The 16,656-nt window shown below is 37.4% G+C and overlaps 1 protein-coding gene across 1 annotated transcript; it reads left to right on the forward strand.

The window, feature by feature from the left end:
• The first annotated feature begins 534 nt into the window (after positions 1 to 534).
• LOC136255109 (P-selectin-like) lies at positions 535 to 16,406 on the forward strand. The gene is made up of 11 exons (XM_066047828.1): positions 535 to 604; positions 1,752 to 1,916; positions 5,917 to 6,846; positions 8,494 to 8,664; positions 9,422 to 9,610; positions 11,642 to 11,833; positions 12,196 to 12,387; positions 13,872 to 14,063; positions 14,428 to 14,619; positions 16,102 to 16,293; positions 16,399 to 16,406. The coding sequence occupies exons 2-11, from the start codon at positions 1,787 to 1,789 to the stop codon at positions 16,404 to 16,406; spliced, it is 2,388 nt and encodes a 795-aa protein (XP_065903900.1). The 5' UTR covers positions 535 to 604; positions 1,752 to 1,786.
• The last annotated feature ends 250 nt before the right edge of the window (positions 16,407 to 16,656 follow it).

Here is a 16,656-nt window from a genome sequence, read left to right on the forward strand (position 1 = left end):
ATACTTAAACAAGACTCTTTGACTTAGTGCAAAACTCACTAAAGTGACACCTTAGCCTGAAAACCAGGCCCATAGTACCAGCATTAGTTATTGCTAAGTTGTGCCTGTCTGACTGACTGCATTAGCTGGTGAGTCATAAAATTGTAATAATAATTTTTAAAAATTCATAGCAACTTCTCAGAACATTGAGGACAAGTCAATTTGAGGTAATGTTTGAGTGTGAATATTCCTGCCAAGACATTGTGAACTTAGTATGAGACTAGTTTCTGGTCTATACAGTGTATTTTGAAGGGAAACAAAAACCTCCATAATTCCTACTGTTTTAAGTATATACTGTGTACAATATGTCTATCATGCAGCACTTTAGCATCATTTCAACTATTTGTCACTTTTTACATTGATACATGTATTTGAATTGTGTGGATAATAACTGTTATTGTTCTATTGTAGCTGTGACATGTCCAGCTAATATGGTATACCAGCAGTGTGGTTCTATCTATCCTCGGTAGACCAAGAATTAGTGGATGTGCTCAAGGTTGCTTCTGTCCTGTTGGACTAGTTGTTGATGACAATGGAAGATGTGTTGAACCAACAACCTGCCCTGGTTAGTTGTTGAGCTATACATATATAATACCAGTATGCAGAATTATTTTATACTGTCGTTTGCTGTGAATTACGAATGCATTATTTTGTTTGGCAGCAGTTAGCTTTACCACAAAAATCTTTCATGGATTTAAAAATGTATTGACTGACTGTATACTGGTGAAAGTGCTACATTGTATTATACTGTTAGCACACACACACACACACACACACACACACACACACACACACACACACACACACACACACACACACACACACACACACACACACACACACACACACACACACACACACATCCACACACACACACACACACACACACACACACACACACACACACACACACACACACACACACACACACACACACACACACACACACACACACACACACACATCCACACACACACATCACACATACGCACGCACACACACACACACACACACACATGCACACACACACACACACACGCACACATACACACACACACGCACACGCACACCCACACGCACACACACCCACACACATTACACATACGCACGCACACACAAACACACACGTGTATAGGATTGTTTGCTGGTTTTCATGTTTATATTACATATACTATGAATCATCAGAGCATGTTTACATTGGAACCTGTTAATAAGGACAATTGTGAGGAGTCTGAGGACACCTGCTGAACACTTGATGGTCCCAAAGTATCCCTTAGCATGTAAACTTACCAGGAAAACCATGATATCTTGATCAGCAAAACACTATTGGTTGACCTTAATACACAAATTTCACTGTATTCAAGTATAGTAATGTTACTGCAAATTCTGACAAATGTGTACCTTTCAAGATTTTAAAACTCAGTATGTGTAATGATCAGAGCTTTAACAGAATGCTGAGAGTGATAATATTAGGCTGAGTTTGAGAAAAACTTATCATAGAGCTTACGATTATATGGTACATTATAGACAACTTATTGGGAAATAATCAAGAGTCGTTTATTACCAAAGGCACATGATATTATAATCAAGGATAGTGGACATGAGCTTATGCAGCATTAAATTATGCATGATCTTATAGTTATTTCATTATTGAAGGAGCTTGCTGTATTATGCAGTGACTGTGTGAGTATGTAATGCTAATTTCACTCCAGATCTTTGTTCACCACTTACTGCTCCTGGAAATGGAATGGTCGACTGCTCAAGTGAAGGCACCTGTGTTTTCACATGTAACACTGGTTTTACACTTAGTGGTAGTGCTGTTAGAAGATGTCAAGAAGATGGAACATATACTGGGACTCAGCCTACATGCATACAAGGTATGTTATATAATGTTGCAGAAAAATTGAGTTTGTGTACATATTAATTTTAATAGAAGAGTTTATGTTGCTAAATCAGGTTAGGGAAACTGCATTTTAATATAATGACTCAGCTTGCATGATGTAAGAACTACTTTTAACATGACGATTGTATGATTTATTGATTGAAAAGGTATACACAATTCAAATATGCATTATTTCCTACACTCCACACTGAGCTTTTAGTGGGGTTTTACACACAAAAGCTACAAGAAAACTAATAAATTGAAATCATCATGTTTAAGTTTGTCCTGTAGCTTGTAGTCTAGGGCCACTGTGGATTTTCAATTCATCTTTTACCATCTTGGTGTGCTGTGACTGACATACTTGTACCAGTGGAGTGGGGGCTACTTCTTAACTTGTTTATGATGTGGAGAATCGGTTAATGAAGCGATAATTGTGGACCAATGTATTACTGTGTTGGGTGCAGATGTGATACTGACAGTGTGGTCCCACACTTGTGACCATGTCATATATTTTGTCCTTTGGTTTTATAGTGCTATGTTAGATCGAATTCAGATGCTTGAAAGTGTATAGGCTGTTTGGCTTTAATGTTTGGCCGCAACTTGCTGAGTTATTATCGCAGCTGTTTTCATCCTTTGTGATGCTTCGTTGCCACTCTAGAGTAAATTAATGGCGGTTGGCTGCAGGTTGTTAGGCCATATAATTTCTGTTCTGGTGATAACCCATCTTTCCTCAATAGTGCATTCCTGTAATGCAGTCGGTCTTTGCACATAGTTCTAGGTATCTGCCACCCTATGTGGAATGAATCAGCTTCTTCATCAATTTTACTGCAGATTCTGCTCTCCCATTACTCTGGGGATAGTGTGGGGTGGTACCTTATCCAGTACCTCTAATCGGCACCAGGGAATCTGTCAAGTAGTTAAAAGGATCTGCTGAATTGGTTTTCATGTCTCCAGTTGTTATAACTGCTTGTGGCACCATGTTAGAACTACTGTTATTTATTTACTGCGAAAGACATACACAATTGAAATATACATCATTTTGTGCACATGATTCTTTGCAAATTATTAATAACTTATGGTATAGATGTAAGTTTACACTCATGTGCAAGTGGCAATTAATGCAGCCACTCAATACAAATTGGAACTCAATGTTTACGAGGCTGTAAGTGTTTTCCAGCAATGCATCACTTTATGAGTGTGTTGCAGTTATCAAGTATTATTGGTGGTACTATAAGTATGTGCATAATTATATGGACAACAAAAGCCTAGTTTCCACTACTGCACCTCCAATTTCACAAAGCGTTGTATGTTGGATAAATTGGCAACAGATTACAGTCCCACAACCGATATAATCTGCTGTAGGTGTTACTAAAAAGGATTGATTCAACTTCTTTGATTTTGTGCTGTGCTTGTGATTATTGGAGCTAGTTACTAGCAACAGATTTTCCTTCATAAAACCATAAATAATACATGATATGTGACTGGATTTTGGAAAAACAATCCAAATCGCACATTAGAAGTTTCGAGATAAACGGTTTTAAAGAATTGAAGCCAGCATAACTCTCCAAAGATAGCAAGCACGCGTATGAAATTTACACAAATGATGCATCAATCTGTTACCTTTCAAGCCACTTCCAGTACTTGTAGCTGCTTGTACAGTTTCCCGCCAAATAAGATAGAAAATCTGAGCAGTTGGACGAGCGAAGTAGTATCACGAGTGCTCACAAAGGGGTGGAGGCTGGGGGGTGGCGGGGAGGGCAAAAGATAGATAGGTCTCAAAATGGAGGCAGACCACGATTGGAGTCCAGACACGAGATTACAGGGCTGTGCTGACTCCTTAGTGGCTGATATGTAGCAAAATCTACAGAGAACACGTCTGGCCAACATTATAAGGCTGTCCACCAGTAAACCACTGATTCTTGCCAAGCCAGGTCCTTCACAAGGCCTGAAACCGCCATTTGGGCACTCCACACCACCCAGAAAAGACGTCTATTAAAACCAGCCTCGTGTAGTTTGAGTAGTGCTGAGGGTCAAAACTTGTAGTACGATAGTGTAGCTATCCACTGGTGGTGTTAGTTTCATTTTGCCTGATGTGCGATGTGGTTCGGTTCTGTAAAATCTGGTCACATATATGGATATTCCTGTATTAAGTACATATTTACAGAGTGATGTCATGAGTCACCCTCATTTGATGGTGCAAAAAGTTTATGGCCTCCAAAAGTTGAACATTTTTTAACCTAAAAATTGGTGTTTGTTGTTTACAGTTGGGTTTGTTACCACCTACACTAATTGGAGGCTGGACAGGTAGGGATGCTGGCAAGTAGCATAATAAAAGTCAAGTTTTAAAAATATGCTGATTCATAGTAATTGTGAAAAAATTCCTGAAAGTGCAGTGTTGTTTCTTTGCTATTTTTACACCACTTGTAGCAGGTAGAGTGTAACTAATCAACTAACTAACTTGATATTTACTATTTTGTTGTACATATCCACTGTTTTGGTAAAACGACAGAAAAACAGACACCACTTTGTGCAATTGATTAGGTCAGTGAACATGACTTTGGCTTAAGAATTATTTCAGTGTATTGCTTTGAAGGTGATGCAAAGTTGGCTAATTGTACTGCTGCTGAAATATTTGCTGATGTGTACTAGGGGTGCAACATTATATTGATATATCGATATATTGTAATACTTTCTATCAAAATACAATAAAATGTGTGTGATGAAACATATTGATATATTGCATATTTTAATATATTAATATATTGCATAATATTGCAGGGTTGTAATTGACTGTGGCTTGTGAATAATTAGCCTATTCAGCTGCCACCCTCCTGGAGGGTGGGAATCAAAGCCACCAGAATGTAATTGTTGATGTTTTAGAAGCCACATATCCGAAAAAAATAGTACTGGTTGTAGTACTGCCTACTTGTACTGTAATACCTATTTAATTACTGTTGGCCATTATAAGCAGCTTTTGACTGGTGGGTATATACCACATGACACTAATGCTATCTGCTGTATCTTATGAAGCTTAAATCCATGAGTTATTTACACAAGTATAGCACTTTAACATCACCAAAGGCCCTAATCCAAATATTGCAATACAGCAATATATTGCAATATTTTTTAAGGCAATACGCAATATGGTATTTACCCGTATTGTTGCATCCCTAATGTGTATCTGCTAATGTCCACCTGTCGCAAATGATATTCCCCCCACGTCCACAGACATGGTGTTGTCTTGTTCAGTACACAGTGCAACATACTAAACAAGGAATGTCCACACCATCAGACAAGACAGAGAATTTAAATCAAACAGCCTGTCAGTACATTTCAACATATTTCTTAGTGTATTGGCACACTGCAATTAGGATAGTTAAATAATTTAATGGGAATTTCCAACCCATTCGGAATGCACATATTATCTGTGTTTTAAGCTAACAACTGCTTTTTGAGTGGGATACTGGTGATGAGTAAACCAGCTGAACTCAACAAATGTAGGCAAATATTCAATCTGAGGGTCCAGAAAATTGTGAGTTGGAATTAAGTTCTGAGCAGTACCACCTCTGAGCAGTACCACATCTGAGCAGTACACATCTGAGCAGTACTGCATACTAGCCCATCTTGCATGTACCTTCTTTGTTACTATGGATAAAAAATAATATAACATTCTTTGAGCTTTCTGTCTTTATTTCCCACCAGATCCATATATTAGAAGTGTATGGTAGTTATTGCCTGAACTACAACTACATTATAGTCCATGAGATGTAGATGTTGAACTCAAAGATAGTTGTCAAAACACAGTATCAGATCCCAGCTACATTACTGAAGTCAGAAGCCTTAGTGGGACATAAGCTGGTTAAATCAAAATAACATGCAGTAATACATCTGAGTTATTGACACTTGTTTATGGTGTAACCTCGGACTTGTGTCAATAACTAAGATGTTCTATTCCTATTGCACAATATGTATTACATGTTTTTCTTGCTAATTAGGATGTACTCACAATGGAGGAACAGTTGAAGAAGGACAACAAATCCAACCAGATTGTTCTATGAGGTGTACATGTCTTGGTGGAAACCTTCAGTGTGAACCACAAGAATGTCCAATTGATGGTCCAACCTGCTATGCTGTTGGTGATCCTCATTACAGAACATTTGATAGCCACTTTTATAACTTTCAAGGAGGATGTAGTTATGTTTTAGCTCAACCATGTGATAGTGATGACTTTTCTGTGATTGCTAGAAATCTAGCACACAATGAAAGAGTGTCTTGTGTTGACCAGGTGACAATTTCAGTTCCTCGTGAGAACAACTTTACAGTGGTACTTGGAAGAGGCGTAGGAGGAACTGTGACCATCAATGGTGATTTACAGACACATACTGGTGATGGAGAAATTTATGCTACAAGAGATGTTCGGGTACTTCAAATTGGAAATAACCTTCATGTAATCTTACCAACAATTGGTGTCAGAATATTCTGGAATGGACGGTCACGTGTTGAAGTTACTGTCTCAAAACAATGGGCAAACAGAGTGTGTGGAATGTGTGGAGACTACAATGGTAATGCCGCTGATGACTTTCAGGATCCAGATGGCAATGCATTGGCTACTCCAAATGAATTTGGTGAAAGTTGGGAGACTGATGACACCAGGCTATTTTGCACGCCTACTGTAGAAGCAATGTGTTCTCCTGAAGATGGAGCGCGAGCAAGAGAAAGATGTGCTGGAATGAAGTCAGCAGTTTTTAGTGCTTGCAACAAAGTGGTTGACCCTACTACATACATAAACGACTGTGTTGTTGATGGATGTAATTGTGAAGAAGAAGATAGAGAAGAATGTTTCTGTGAAAGTTTTGCTGCTTATGCTTCTGCTTGTACTAGTGCTGGTGTTCCAGTGCCAGGATGGAGGAATCTACTTGACTGCCGTAAGTGTGCATATTGTTATATGTGTAGTTCCAGCTGCTATGTATATCATTGTAGGGCCTGTACTATGTACAATACTGTTGCTATTTACTTTATGTGTATACATATTATGTGTATGTATCACACAGTACAATAGTATTGTATAGTAGGGACCACAAAGGAGTAGGCATGGCCCACAAATTAACATCACCCAAAAACCAGCCTCAATTTCTCTGACGACGATGAGGTAGTATTGGTTATGCAAAACTAAGCCTAAACAAGCCTTGAGATCAACCCGAAATGTTACAACAAGTTGCTACGGAATTTTATATTTAACGGAATTTTCTACTGACTGAGTAACCAACTGACTGACTGATGCCTTTAGACAAGTGTAACTCGACAACGGCTGGGGCTACGGGCTTGATTTTTTCACTGTTCAACGTTGCTTCGGCCTGAGAGGTGCCTTTTGGCATACCACAGTAGGTACAATGCATTTTTTCATGGACTTAAACAGTATCCCATTCATTTTTGCTGACAGCGAAAGTGTTGATTTGGTGGTAGCACGTGATGGCTTCCTTCGTAATGGAAATCATCTGTATTTTTCATGATGACTACTTTGATTGCAGAGGTACTTTTTGAACAGTTCTTGATTCGTACTGTTGTATAACAAGTTGAACATAGCCAACAATGAAGCGTAATGGATACTTCACTTTTCAGATGATAATTGTTATAACTGGGCCGCACGTGCACCATTTCTTTCTATGCATGTATTACAGAGGTGCTTTCAAACAGTTCTTGATTTGAAATACTGCATGACGGGTTGAACATAGCTGACAACGGATACTTCACTTTCCAGACAATAATTAATATAGCTGGGCGTGCAGCACCATTTCAGATCTGGTATGCATGGTTCACCAGTCATAATAGTTATTTACAAAAAAGTTAACAAACAAGTACACAAAAAATTGGAATTTCCAGCTAGAGTAGGGACCATAGCACATTGATAAAAAGTACTGAAACAAGCTGGAGTAGTGCACGATATTAAATCACAGTAAGACAATAAGAAATGTTATATCCCTACTGTGCTCCAAGATACCATAACAGAAATGCACAGTAGGAATATTACTCCAGCTTGTTTCAGTACTTTTTATCGATGTGCTATGGTTCCTACTCTAGTTGGAAATTCCAAATTGTTTTGTGTATTTGTGTCCATTTATCTAGGGGGGGTCGGGGGCATGTCCCAGAACCCCTAAATAAAGCATGCTCTGTATGCTGAGTGTGCTTTGCACCCTGTCACTAGTTGTATATCAACCAGTTACCACTTTTTCTTATTCCCACAAGCATAGTTGTCTCTAGCTTAGCACACCCCTTGAGAAATCCTAGATCTGCCTTTGTATATGTACACCTTACTGGGCTGTATAGGCAATAACTAACGTACAATTCCTGTAACCTCTTTGACTCATGGATTTAATGGGATATATATGAAGATCATATCATCTTAGTGAGATGTGCATAAAATTGCAGACTTAAATTGGTTCCCTTGGCTGCACAAAAAAGCTACTGTGTGCTTAAAATAAATGTATGTGTAAGATTAATTCATGACACTAATATTAACTATACCATCAATGTACATCAGCTACTTAAACTTTTATGAATGTACAATTATTTAGCATTGCCGTGTACTGGAGATCAAACATTCCAACAGTGTGGTTCTCTCTGCCCTCAAACATGTGAGAATATTGGTGCCACCTGTACTGGAGGATGTGCTGAAGGATGCTTCTGTCCACTTGGACAAGTGATCAATCAAGATGGAAACTGTGAAGATGCATCAACATGTGAACGTAAGTTATTAGTCAAATACTGTAGTAGACAGCTTCTATGTATCATACAGTACTGTATAATAACTAGTAGGGATCATGGAGGTTTGGGTTTTCTTGCCTTTCAATGTCACCCAAAAACAGCCTCACATTTCCTTCAAAACAACTTGGTGGTATTACATAATTTTACCTATTATGCTTTTGAGCATTGCTTAACAATCAAGCCTATTATGCTCAAAAGCATTTCAATATCAAGGTTATGCTTGAGAAATGACTATTTTATTAAAGCACATTAATGTTTTTTGACCATTGTTTTAGAGTAATTGACTGCTCTATTAGAGTATATCAATATTATTTTTATAAAGTGTGAATAACCCACCAAGAAACGAAGTAAGTTACTATATCTGTTTCTAAATATGAAATGTGTACTGGCAGTGATCATTTGCTTTCTTTCAGGCACGCACATTGCATATTTTAATTAAATTTTCAAATATATTATAGTATTTCGTGGGTGCCTGGTTTTTAGAAACAACACAACGTCAACTTGCATAAATAAAACTGACATACTATTCAAATTTGTGTGGTTTACCCATGCCTACTATTCAAAACTGTTCTGTACCTTCCATATAACATTTTCTTTTTATTTTCCATACATAACCCTTGCTACTTCATGTGAAATAAAGCACACTATAGCGCTTTGAACCTCCTATGTAAAGTTTAATGTCTTTAGAGTATGTAAATATTCAATAATTACTGTATGTACTTTGTTTACATTCAATAGCTATATGTCCAAGAATCTTTGCACCTGTTGATGGTACAATTTCCTGCCAATTGGGAGCCAACAATGTTGCTAATCCTGGAGAAACTTGCCAGTTCACATGTGATGATGGGTTTACACTAACTGGTAGTTCTAGTAGGACTTGTCAGAATGATAGGACTTGGAGTGGCACTGAACCCATGTGTGGGACAGGTACGATTTGCTCAATTAATATACAAGTAGAATTTTGAGTCACAGTAGTGATAAGATGTAGCTACCAGTGAATGGGTATTAAATAGAAGAAGTACACTGTACAAACTTTCTGTGTTTATCATTATCAACACAGTTATTTGCATGTTGGCTACATTCTGTGCTGTATCATTAGTTGAGATGTGTGTGCGTGCGTGCGTGCGTGCGTGCGTGCATGCGTGTGTGTGTATGCATAATGTCTTTGTGTACATGTATTATTTCATCACTACACTTCCATTGCTTTTCTTTACAACTTACTACACTTTCCATATCTCTAATATATAGCCTTTATTTCTTCTAACAGAGAAACTGTTGTAATCACAGAACACAGTATAGTGAGTTATGCAGCCAAAGAAGCTGGTAGGCCACACTAGTGTGCTATTAATCAACTTATTCATCACACGTTGAATAGCTACACTGTACTTCACTAGAGCCCAAACGTGTTCTTTGAAACTTCCAATTTGGTTCCATCCTAATTGATCAACCACTTCTTTGATACTGTATTATGATGGGTCAAACCTCTAAAAGAATGTCCATATATTATGCTAAAAGCATTTGATTCTGGTAAATAGAGTAGCCATCAGGCACATATCTAGAGGGGTTTCAGTTTTTGGAAACTACTCAGTTTTTTGAACTCAAAAAAGCACCTTTCAGGGAATTAAGTGCAGGGCCGGCCTTAAGGGTAGGCAGGGTAGGCAGCTGCTAGGGCCCTGGAGCTAAGGGGGCCCCCAAAGCTCTAAAACTAGGGTCCCAGTTCTCAAAATACAAATTCAGTGTATAAAACTAGATAGTTCTTACTTTTAAGAAGATAGAATCATAACATATAACTCGTCGCTCAAGGTGCGCATTGACATTAAATATGGATCACGTGATATTCTAGCAATGAGCAATATTAAAGCAATAATTAATACTGGAATGTGTTGGTGGTTGCACATGATATTCATTGCACTTTGCACTAGGATGCAACCATACACATTAGGAACTAATTAAATGTCATTAGCTTTCTACTAAAATGGTTAATCAGGCAAGCAATCATGTGACTGTGTTTATTTAAATCACACAAGGGAAGTCAGGTCTCACTGGAGTGCATGGTGGTCATTTGCTTTCAACTGCTCAACTGTGATGATGGGTGGTTAAGTAGTCACTTTATACACATGTGAGTTGAATGCATGCACTAATTTTCTGGGGTGCACTGAAATAATTATAATAATTGACCTTTGCATAGAGTGGGTCTATGGCAACCATGTTGGCTACTTCGTTTTGGCTTTGTGCTGAACCAGGCACATAAAGTTGGAGATCTATTGAATAGAGTCCATTAATATCTATAATATTGCATAAGTTGAGACTGCTGGATGGAACAATCATGAGATCAGACATTGCCAGGTGAGCTATTTCGTGTGCAGGCTGTGGTTTGATAACTGCTTGAAGTAGTGGCAAGACTCTGCAAAGATTGAAGATGATCATAATAGTACAATAGCGTATAACTGTAAGCTTTGATTTTACACAATCACATTTAGCGTAGTTAACTGGAGATAGGATACACTGCAGAAACAGCAGTATGTGTACACGTAGCTAGCAGCTATTATTACAACAGCCAATGCTTAGCTTGTATAGATATTCTTTACACAACAAGTATATAAATGTATGTTATGCATAGCCCTACATGGGTTAAATGTTTTTTGTGTAGGATGGAAGGAAAGTGGTTAAGTACCACTTCCTCTGGGGGGCCTACCCAGTCGTTGCCTAGGGCCCCAGAACATCTAACCTCCGCCCTGATTGAGTGCCTCTAAAATTAATTAATGCTTTACTGCTAGTAGCTATAACCTGTAGTTATATCTGAGAGTGGTACCTTCTTATCCATGCATCTGAATTCACCGCTACATCACAGTAAGTCTCTGACCTCCAACTCTGGTTGAATACACCTTGTTGCTATGTTTTATATGCAATGGTTATTCATATGTTGAAATACGTATTGCTTATTGCCATACTGAATAGGCCCAACATGTCCACCACTTACTGCTCCTGATAACGGAGATATTGATTGTTCACTGGGAGATGATGGAGAAGCTAATCCTGGAGATACTTGTACCTTCACATGTGATGATGGTTATGAACTAGGAGGTAGTACCAGTAGAACATGTGGAGATGATGGTAGCTGGAGTGGTACTGACACTACTTGTACAAGAGGTATGCATGGTGTTATGGGTCAGGCTCACCAGACTATACGTATCACTTCAGTGTACCAATTCATAAGTTTATAATGATATAAATTGACTACACTGCTATATATAGTACAATAACTAGTTCCCTTATATTCAATATGTAATGATCACCAAGAGTCTATTGTTATAATGAGAAGCTTCTTACACAATGGCTATTATTAGAAAACTGATATATATATTGCATAGCTAACTGTCTTGCCTTTACAAAACATATGTTTTTAAATGAAAAAATTAAATATGTTACGATTTTATATGTGATAAGAAAATGTCCAACTACATATGGGTAGCTGTGTTCACATTTACATCAGTTCCTATTTTGATCTACAGTAGTAACATGTCCACCACTTACTGCTCCCGATAATGGAGATATTGATTGTTCACTGGGAGGAGATGGAGAAGCTAATCCTGGAGACACTTGTACCTTCACATGTGATGATGGTTATGAACTAGGAGGTAGTACCAGTAGAACATGTGGAGATGAAGGGAGCTGGAGTGGTACCGACACTACTTGTACAAGAAGTATGCTCTCTTTGCTGTTTAGTGTGCTAGTTGCTAATAATTATTGCAAACTTCTATGATAAATTTTTGCTTTCTGGCACTTTCCACCAAATATTGTGAAGTAAATAATTCCTATGCAACTTAGCTGTACAAATAGCCTGTGTTCATGAAAGTAAAAGTTTTTGGGTGGATATCTGTTGTGGCCCAAATTAATGTTAATGAAATTTGCTGTGATTAATACAAGGTTTACATTGATGTTGTACAGTTATTCTTGCTACATTCCTGATTAACTCAGTACCATAACTACCTAATTTTATTGGAGTCAAATGTAAATACTCATGACATAAGTGTTCTGTAGCTTCTGTCATGTACTTTGTAAGTGTTCTGTAGTTTCTGTCATGTGTCTTAGTAGCTACAGCACTTCTCTTTGACTGGTAATGCTTCCAAGTAACTGGGAATAATTTCACTCACACTAAATCAGGTAGAATGATGTCATTGATAATCAGTCTTAGACAATTCTTCAAAGTAACGATGCTAAAACTGTGCACTGTGTGTGGTAGTAGATTATTTATTTAAGCATTGAAGTCCATTGAACACATTATTTGAGTGCAACATCACTAGTACATAGCGAAGCTACTCTATATGTAAGTAGGACTCACATCCTCACATTTAGCTAGTATATTATGTCTTTCCTCATTAGGCCACTCCTAGAGAATTCGTTGTTTCCCATTTCCCACCCGCTTGCAGATTCTCTTCCCACATGGTCATTCATTATTGCTGTCAATATTCATTATTTATCCTGTGACTGCATAGGCAGCATAGCAGTAACTAGTTTAACATTCAGAAAACCCTTTTAGCTAGCTTTTCACTGTTAAAGTTCTTAGTTTAAATATTTCTACTGTATTCTTACTTGTAAGTTAGTTTTGAATTTCGAAAATTAGTGGAAATATCTATAATGAATAATGGATAATGAACTGCCCACCCGCATGTATTTTTGAGGTCAATGAAATGGGAAACAAGGAATTTTGTTGGAGTGGCCTTATAAGCTGCTTTGTTAAAGTAAAAAGTAATAATTATAAAGATGTTGTGACCTTATGCATACTAGCTTATTTATATAAAAATTATGGTAACTGCTGTGCCTATGATTACATAAAAATGGAATTTTCTTGGTTCCATAAAATGAGTGTGTCGCCTGCCCACACCAGCTGTACTTGGCCACACGGCACACTTGATATAGGCTATTTTCATTATTCTATGAATTATCCAATTATCCATATTTTATCCTCTTATCCATCATACATCTGAATTCGCCACTGTTCAGTCAGAGGGTCAGCCATGCACAATTTAGGATGTGTTAAACCATCGTAATAATATTATACTCACTTCATTACAGTGAGTTTGCTCTGACCTCCAACTCTGGTTGAATACACCTTGTAGCTATGTTTTATAATGCATAGGTTCTTCAGGTTGTCGAAATATGTATTGCTTATTGCCATATTGAATAGTTCCAACATGTCCACCACTTACTGCTCCTGATAATGGAGATATTGATTGTTCACTGGGGGGTGACGGAGAAGCTAATCCTGGAGACACTTGTACCTTCACGTGTGATGATGGTTATGAACTAGGAGGTAGTACCAGTAGAACATGTGGAGATGATGGAAGCTGGAGTGGTACTGACACTACTTGTACAAGAGGTATGCATGGTGTTATGGGTCAGGCTCACCAGACTATACGTATCACTTCAGTGTACCAATTCATAAGTTTATAATGATATAAATTGACTACACTGCTATATATAGTACAATAACTAGTTCCCTTATATTCAATATGTAACGATCACCAAGAGTCTATTGTTATAATGAGAAGCTTCTTACACAATGGCTATTATTAGAAAACTGATATATATATATTGCATAGCTAACTGTCTTGCCTTTACAAAACATATGTTTTTAAATGAGAAAATTAAATATGTTACGATTTTATATGTGATAAGAAAATGTCCAACTACATATGGGTAGCTGTGTTCACATTTACATCAGTTCCTATTTTGATCTACAGTAGTAACATGTCCACCACTTACTGCTCCTGATAATGGAGATATTGATTGTTCACTGGGAGGAGATGGAGAAGCTAATCCTGGAGACACTTGTACCTTCACATGTGATGATGGTTATGAACTAGGAGGTAGTACCAGTAGAACATGTGGAGATGAAGGGAGCTGGAGTGGTACCAGCACTACTTGCACAAGAAGTATGCTCTCTTTGCTGTTTAGTGTGCTAGTTGCTAATAATTATTGCAAACTTCTATGATAAATTTTTGCTTTCTGGCACTTTCCACCAAATATTGTGAAGTAAATAATTCTTATGCAACTTAGCTGTACAAATAGCCTGTGTTCATGAAAGTAAAAGTTTTTGGGTGGATATCTGTTGTGGCCCAAATTAATGTTAATGCAATTTGCTGTGATTAATACAAGGTTTACATTGATGTTTTACAGTTATTCTTGCTACATTCCTGATTAACTCAGTACCATAACTACCTAATTTTATTGGAATCAAATGTAAATACTCATGACATAAGTGTTCTGAAACTTCTGTCATGTACTTTGTAAGTGTTCTGTAGTTTCTGTCATGTGTCTTAGTAGCTACAGCACTTCTCTTTGACTGGTAATGCTTCCAAGTAACTGGGAATAATTCCACTCACACTAAATCAGGTAGAATGATGTCATTGATAATCAGTCTTAGACAATTCTTCAAAGTAACGATGCTAAAACTGTGCACTGTGTGTGGTAGTAGATTATTTATTTAAGCATTGAAGTCCATTGAACACATTATTTGAGTGCAACATCACTAGTACATAGCGAAGCTACTCTATATGTAAGTAGGACTCACATCCTCACATTTAGCTAGTATATTATGTCTTTCCTCATTAGGCCACTCCTAGAAAATTCGTTGTTTCCCATTTCCCACCCGCTTGCAGATTCTCTTCCCACATGGTCATTCATTATTGCTGTCAATATTCATTATTTATCCTGTGACTGCATAGGCAGCATAGCAGTAACTAGTTTAACATTCAGAAAGCCCTTTTAGCTAGCTTTTCACTATTAAAGTTCTTAGTTTAAATATTTCTACTGTATTCTTACTTGTAGTTGTAAGTTAGTTTTGAATTTTGAAAATTAGTGGAAATATCTATAATGAATAATGGATAATGAACTGCCCACCCGCATAGGTCAATGAAATGGGAAACAAGGAATTTTGTTGGAGTGGCCTTATAAGCTGCTTTGTTAAGTAAAAAGTAATAATTATAAAGATGTTGTGACCTTATGCATACTAGTTTATTTATATAAAAATTATGGTAACTGCTGTGCCTATATGATTACATAAAAATGGAATTTTCTTGGTTCCATAAAACGAGTGTGTCGCCTGCCCACACCAGCTGTACTTGGCCACACGGCACACTTGATATAGGCTATTTTCATTATTCTATGAATTATCCAATTATCCATATTTTATCCTCTTATCCATCATACATCTGAATTCGCCACTGTTCAGTCAGAGGGTCAGCCATGCACAATATAGGCTGTGTTAAACCATCGTAATAATATTATACTCACTTCATTACAGTGAGTTTGCTCTGACCTCCAACTCTGGTTGAATACACCTTGTAGCTATGTTTTATAATGCATAGGTTCTTCAGGTTGTCGAAATATGTATTGCTTATTGCCATATTGAATAGTTCCAACATGTCCACCACTTACTGCTCCTGATAATGGAGATATTGATTGTTCACTGGGGGATGATGGAGAAGCTAATCCTGGAGACACTTGTACCTTCACGTGTGATGATGGTTATGAACTAGGAGGTAGTACCAGTAGAACATGTGGAGATGATGGAAGCTGGAGTGGTACTGGCACTACTTGTACAAGAGGTATGCATGGTGTTATGGGTCAGGCTCACCAGACTATACGTATCACTTCAGTGTACCAATTTATAAGTTTATAATGATATAAATTGACTACACTGCTATATATAGTACAATAACTAGTTCCCTTATATTCAATATGTGTGACCGGATCTTGGAAAACCTACCTTTTGGGCACAAGCAAACTTTTTGGGAAAACTCAAATGAAAATTTCAATGATTTTTTTAAAATTGATTTTTTTGCACATTTAGATAAAGCAACTATTAAACCTTCTTGCTGTGAAGTTTCACACCCATAGCTTCTTTTTCCTAGGAGATATGGATGATTATATTAGACCATGTAGTAATTTTACATGCGTGGGACAACAAT

This window comes from Dysidea avara, chromosome 5, assembly GCF_963678975.1.
Source record: "Dysidea avara chromosome 5, odDysAvar1.4, whole genome shotgun sequence".
Classification (NCBI taxonomy): domain Eukaryota; kingdom Metazoa; phylum Porifera; class Demospongiae; order Dictyoceratida; family Dysideidae; genus Dysidea; species Dysidea avara.

Bases quoted from the DNA above. Each gene is read 5' to 3' on its own strand.
- LOC136255109 (XM_066047828.1), top strand. From the start codon at position 1,787: ATGGTCGACTGCTCAAGTGAAGGCACCTGTGTTTTCACATGTAACACT. The intron at 6,847-8,493 runs GTAAGTGTGCAT...ACAATTATTTAG, and splicing joins GAGGAATCTACTTGACTGCC to CATTGCCGTGTACTGGAGAT. The intron at 14,620-16,101 runs GTATGCTCTCTT...CATATTGAATAG, and splicing joins CAGCACTACTTGCACAAGAA to TTCCAACATGTCCACCACTT.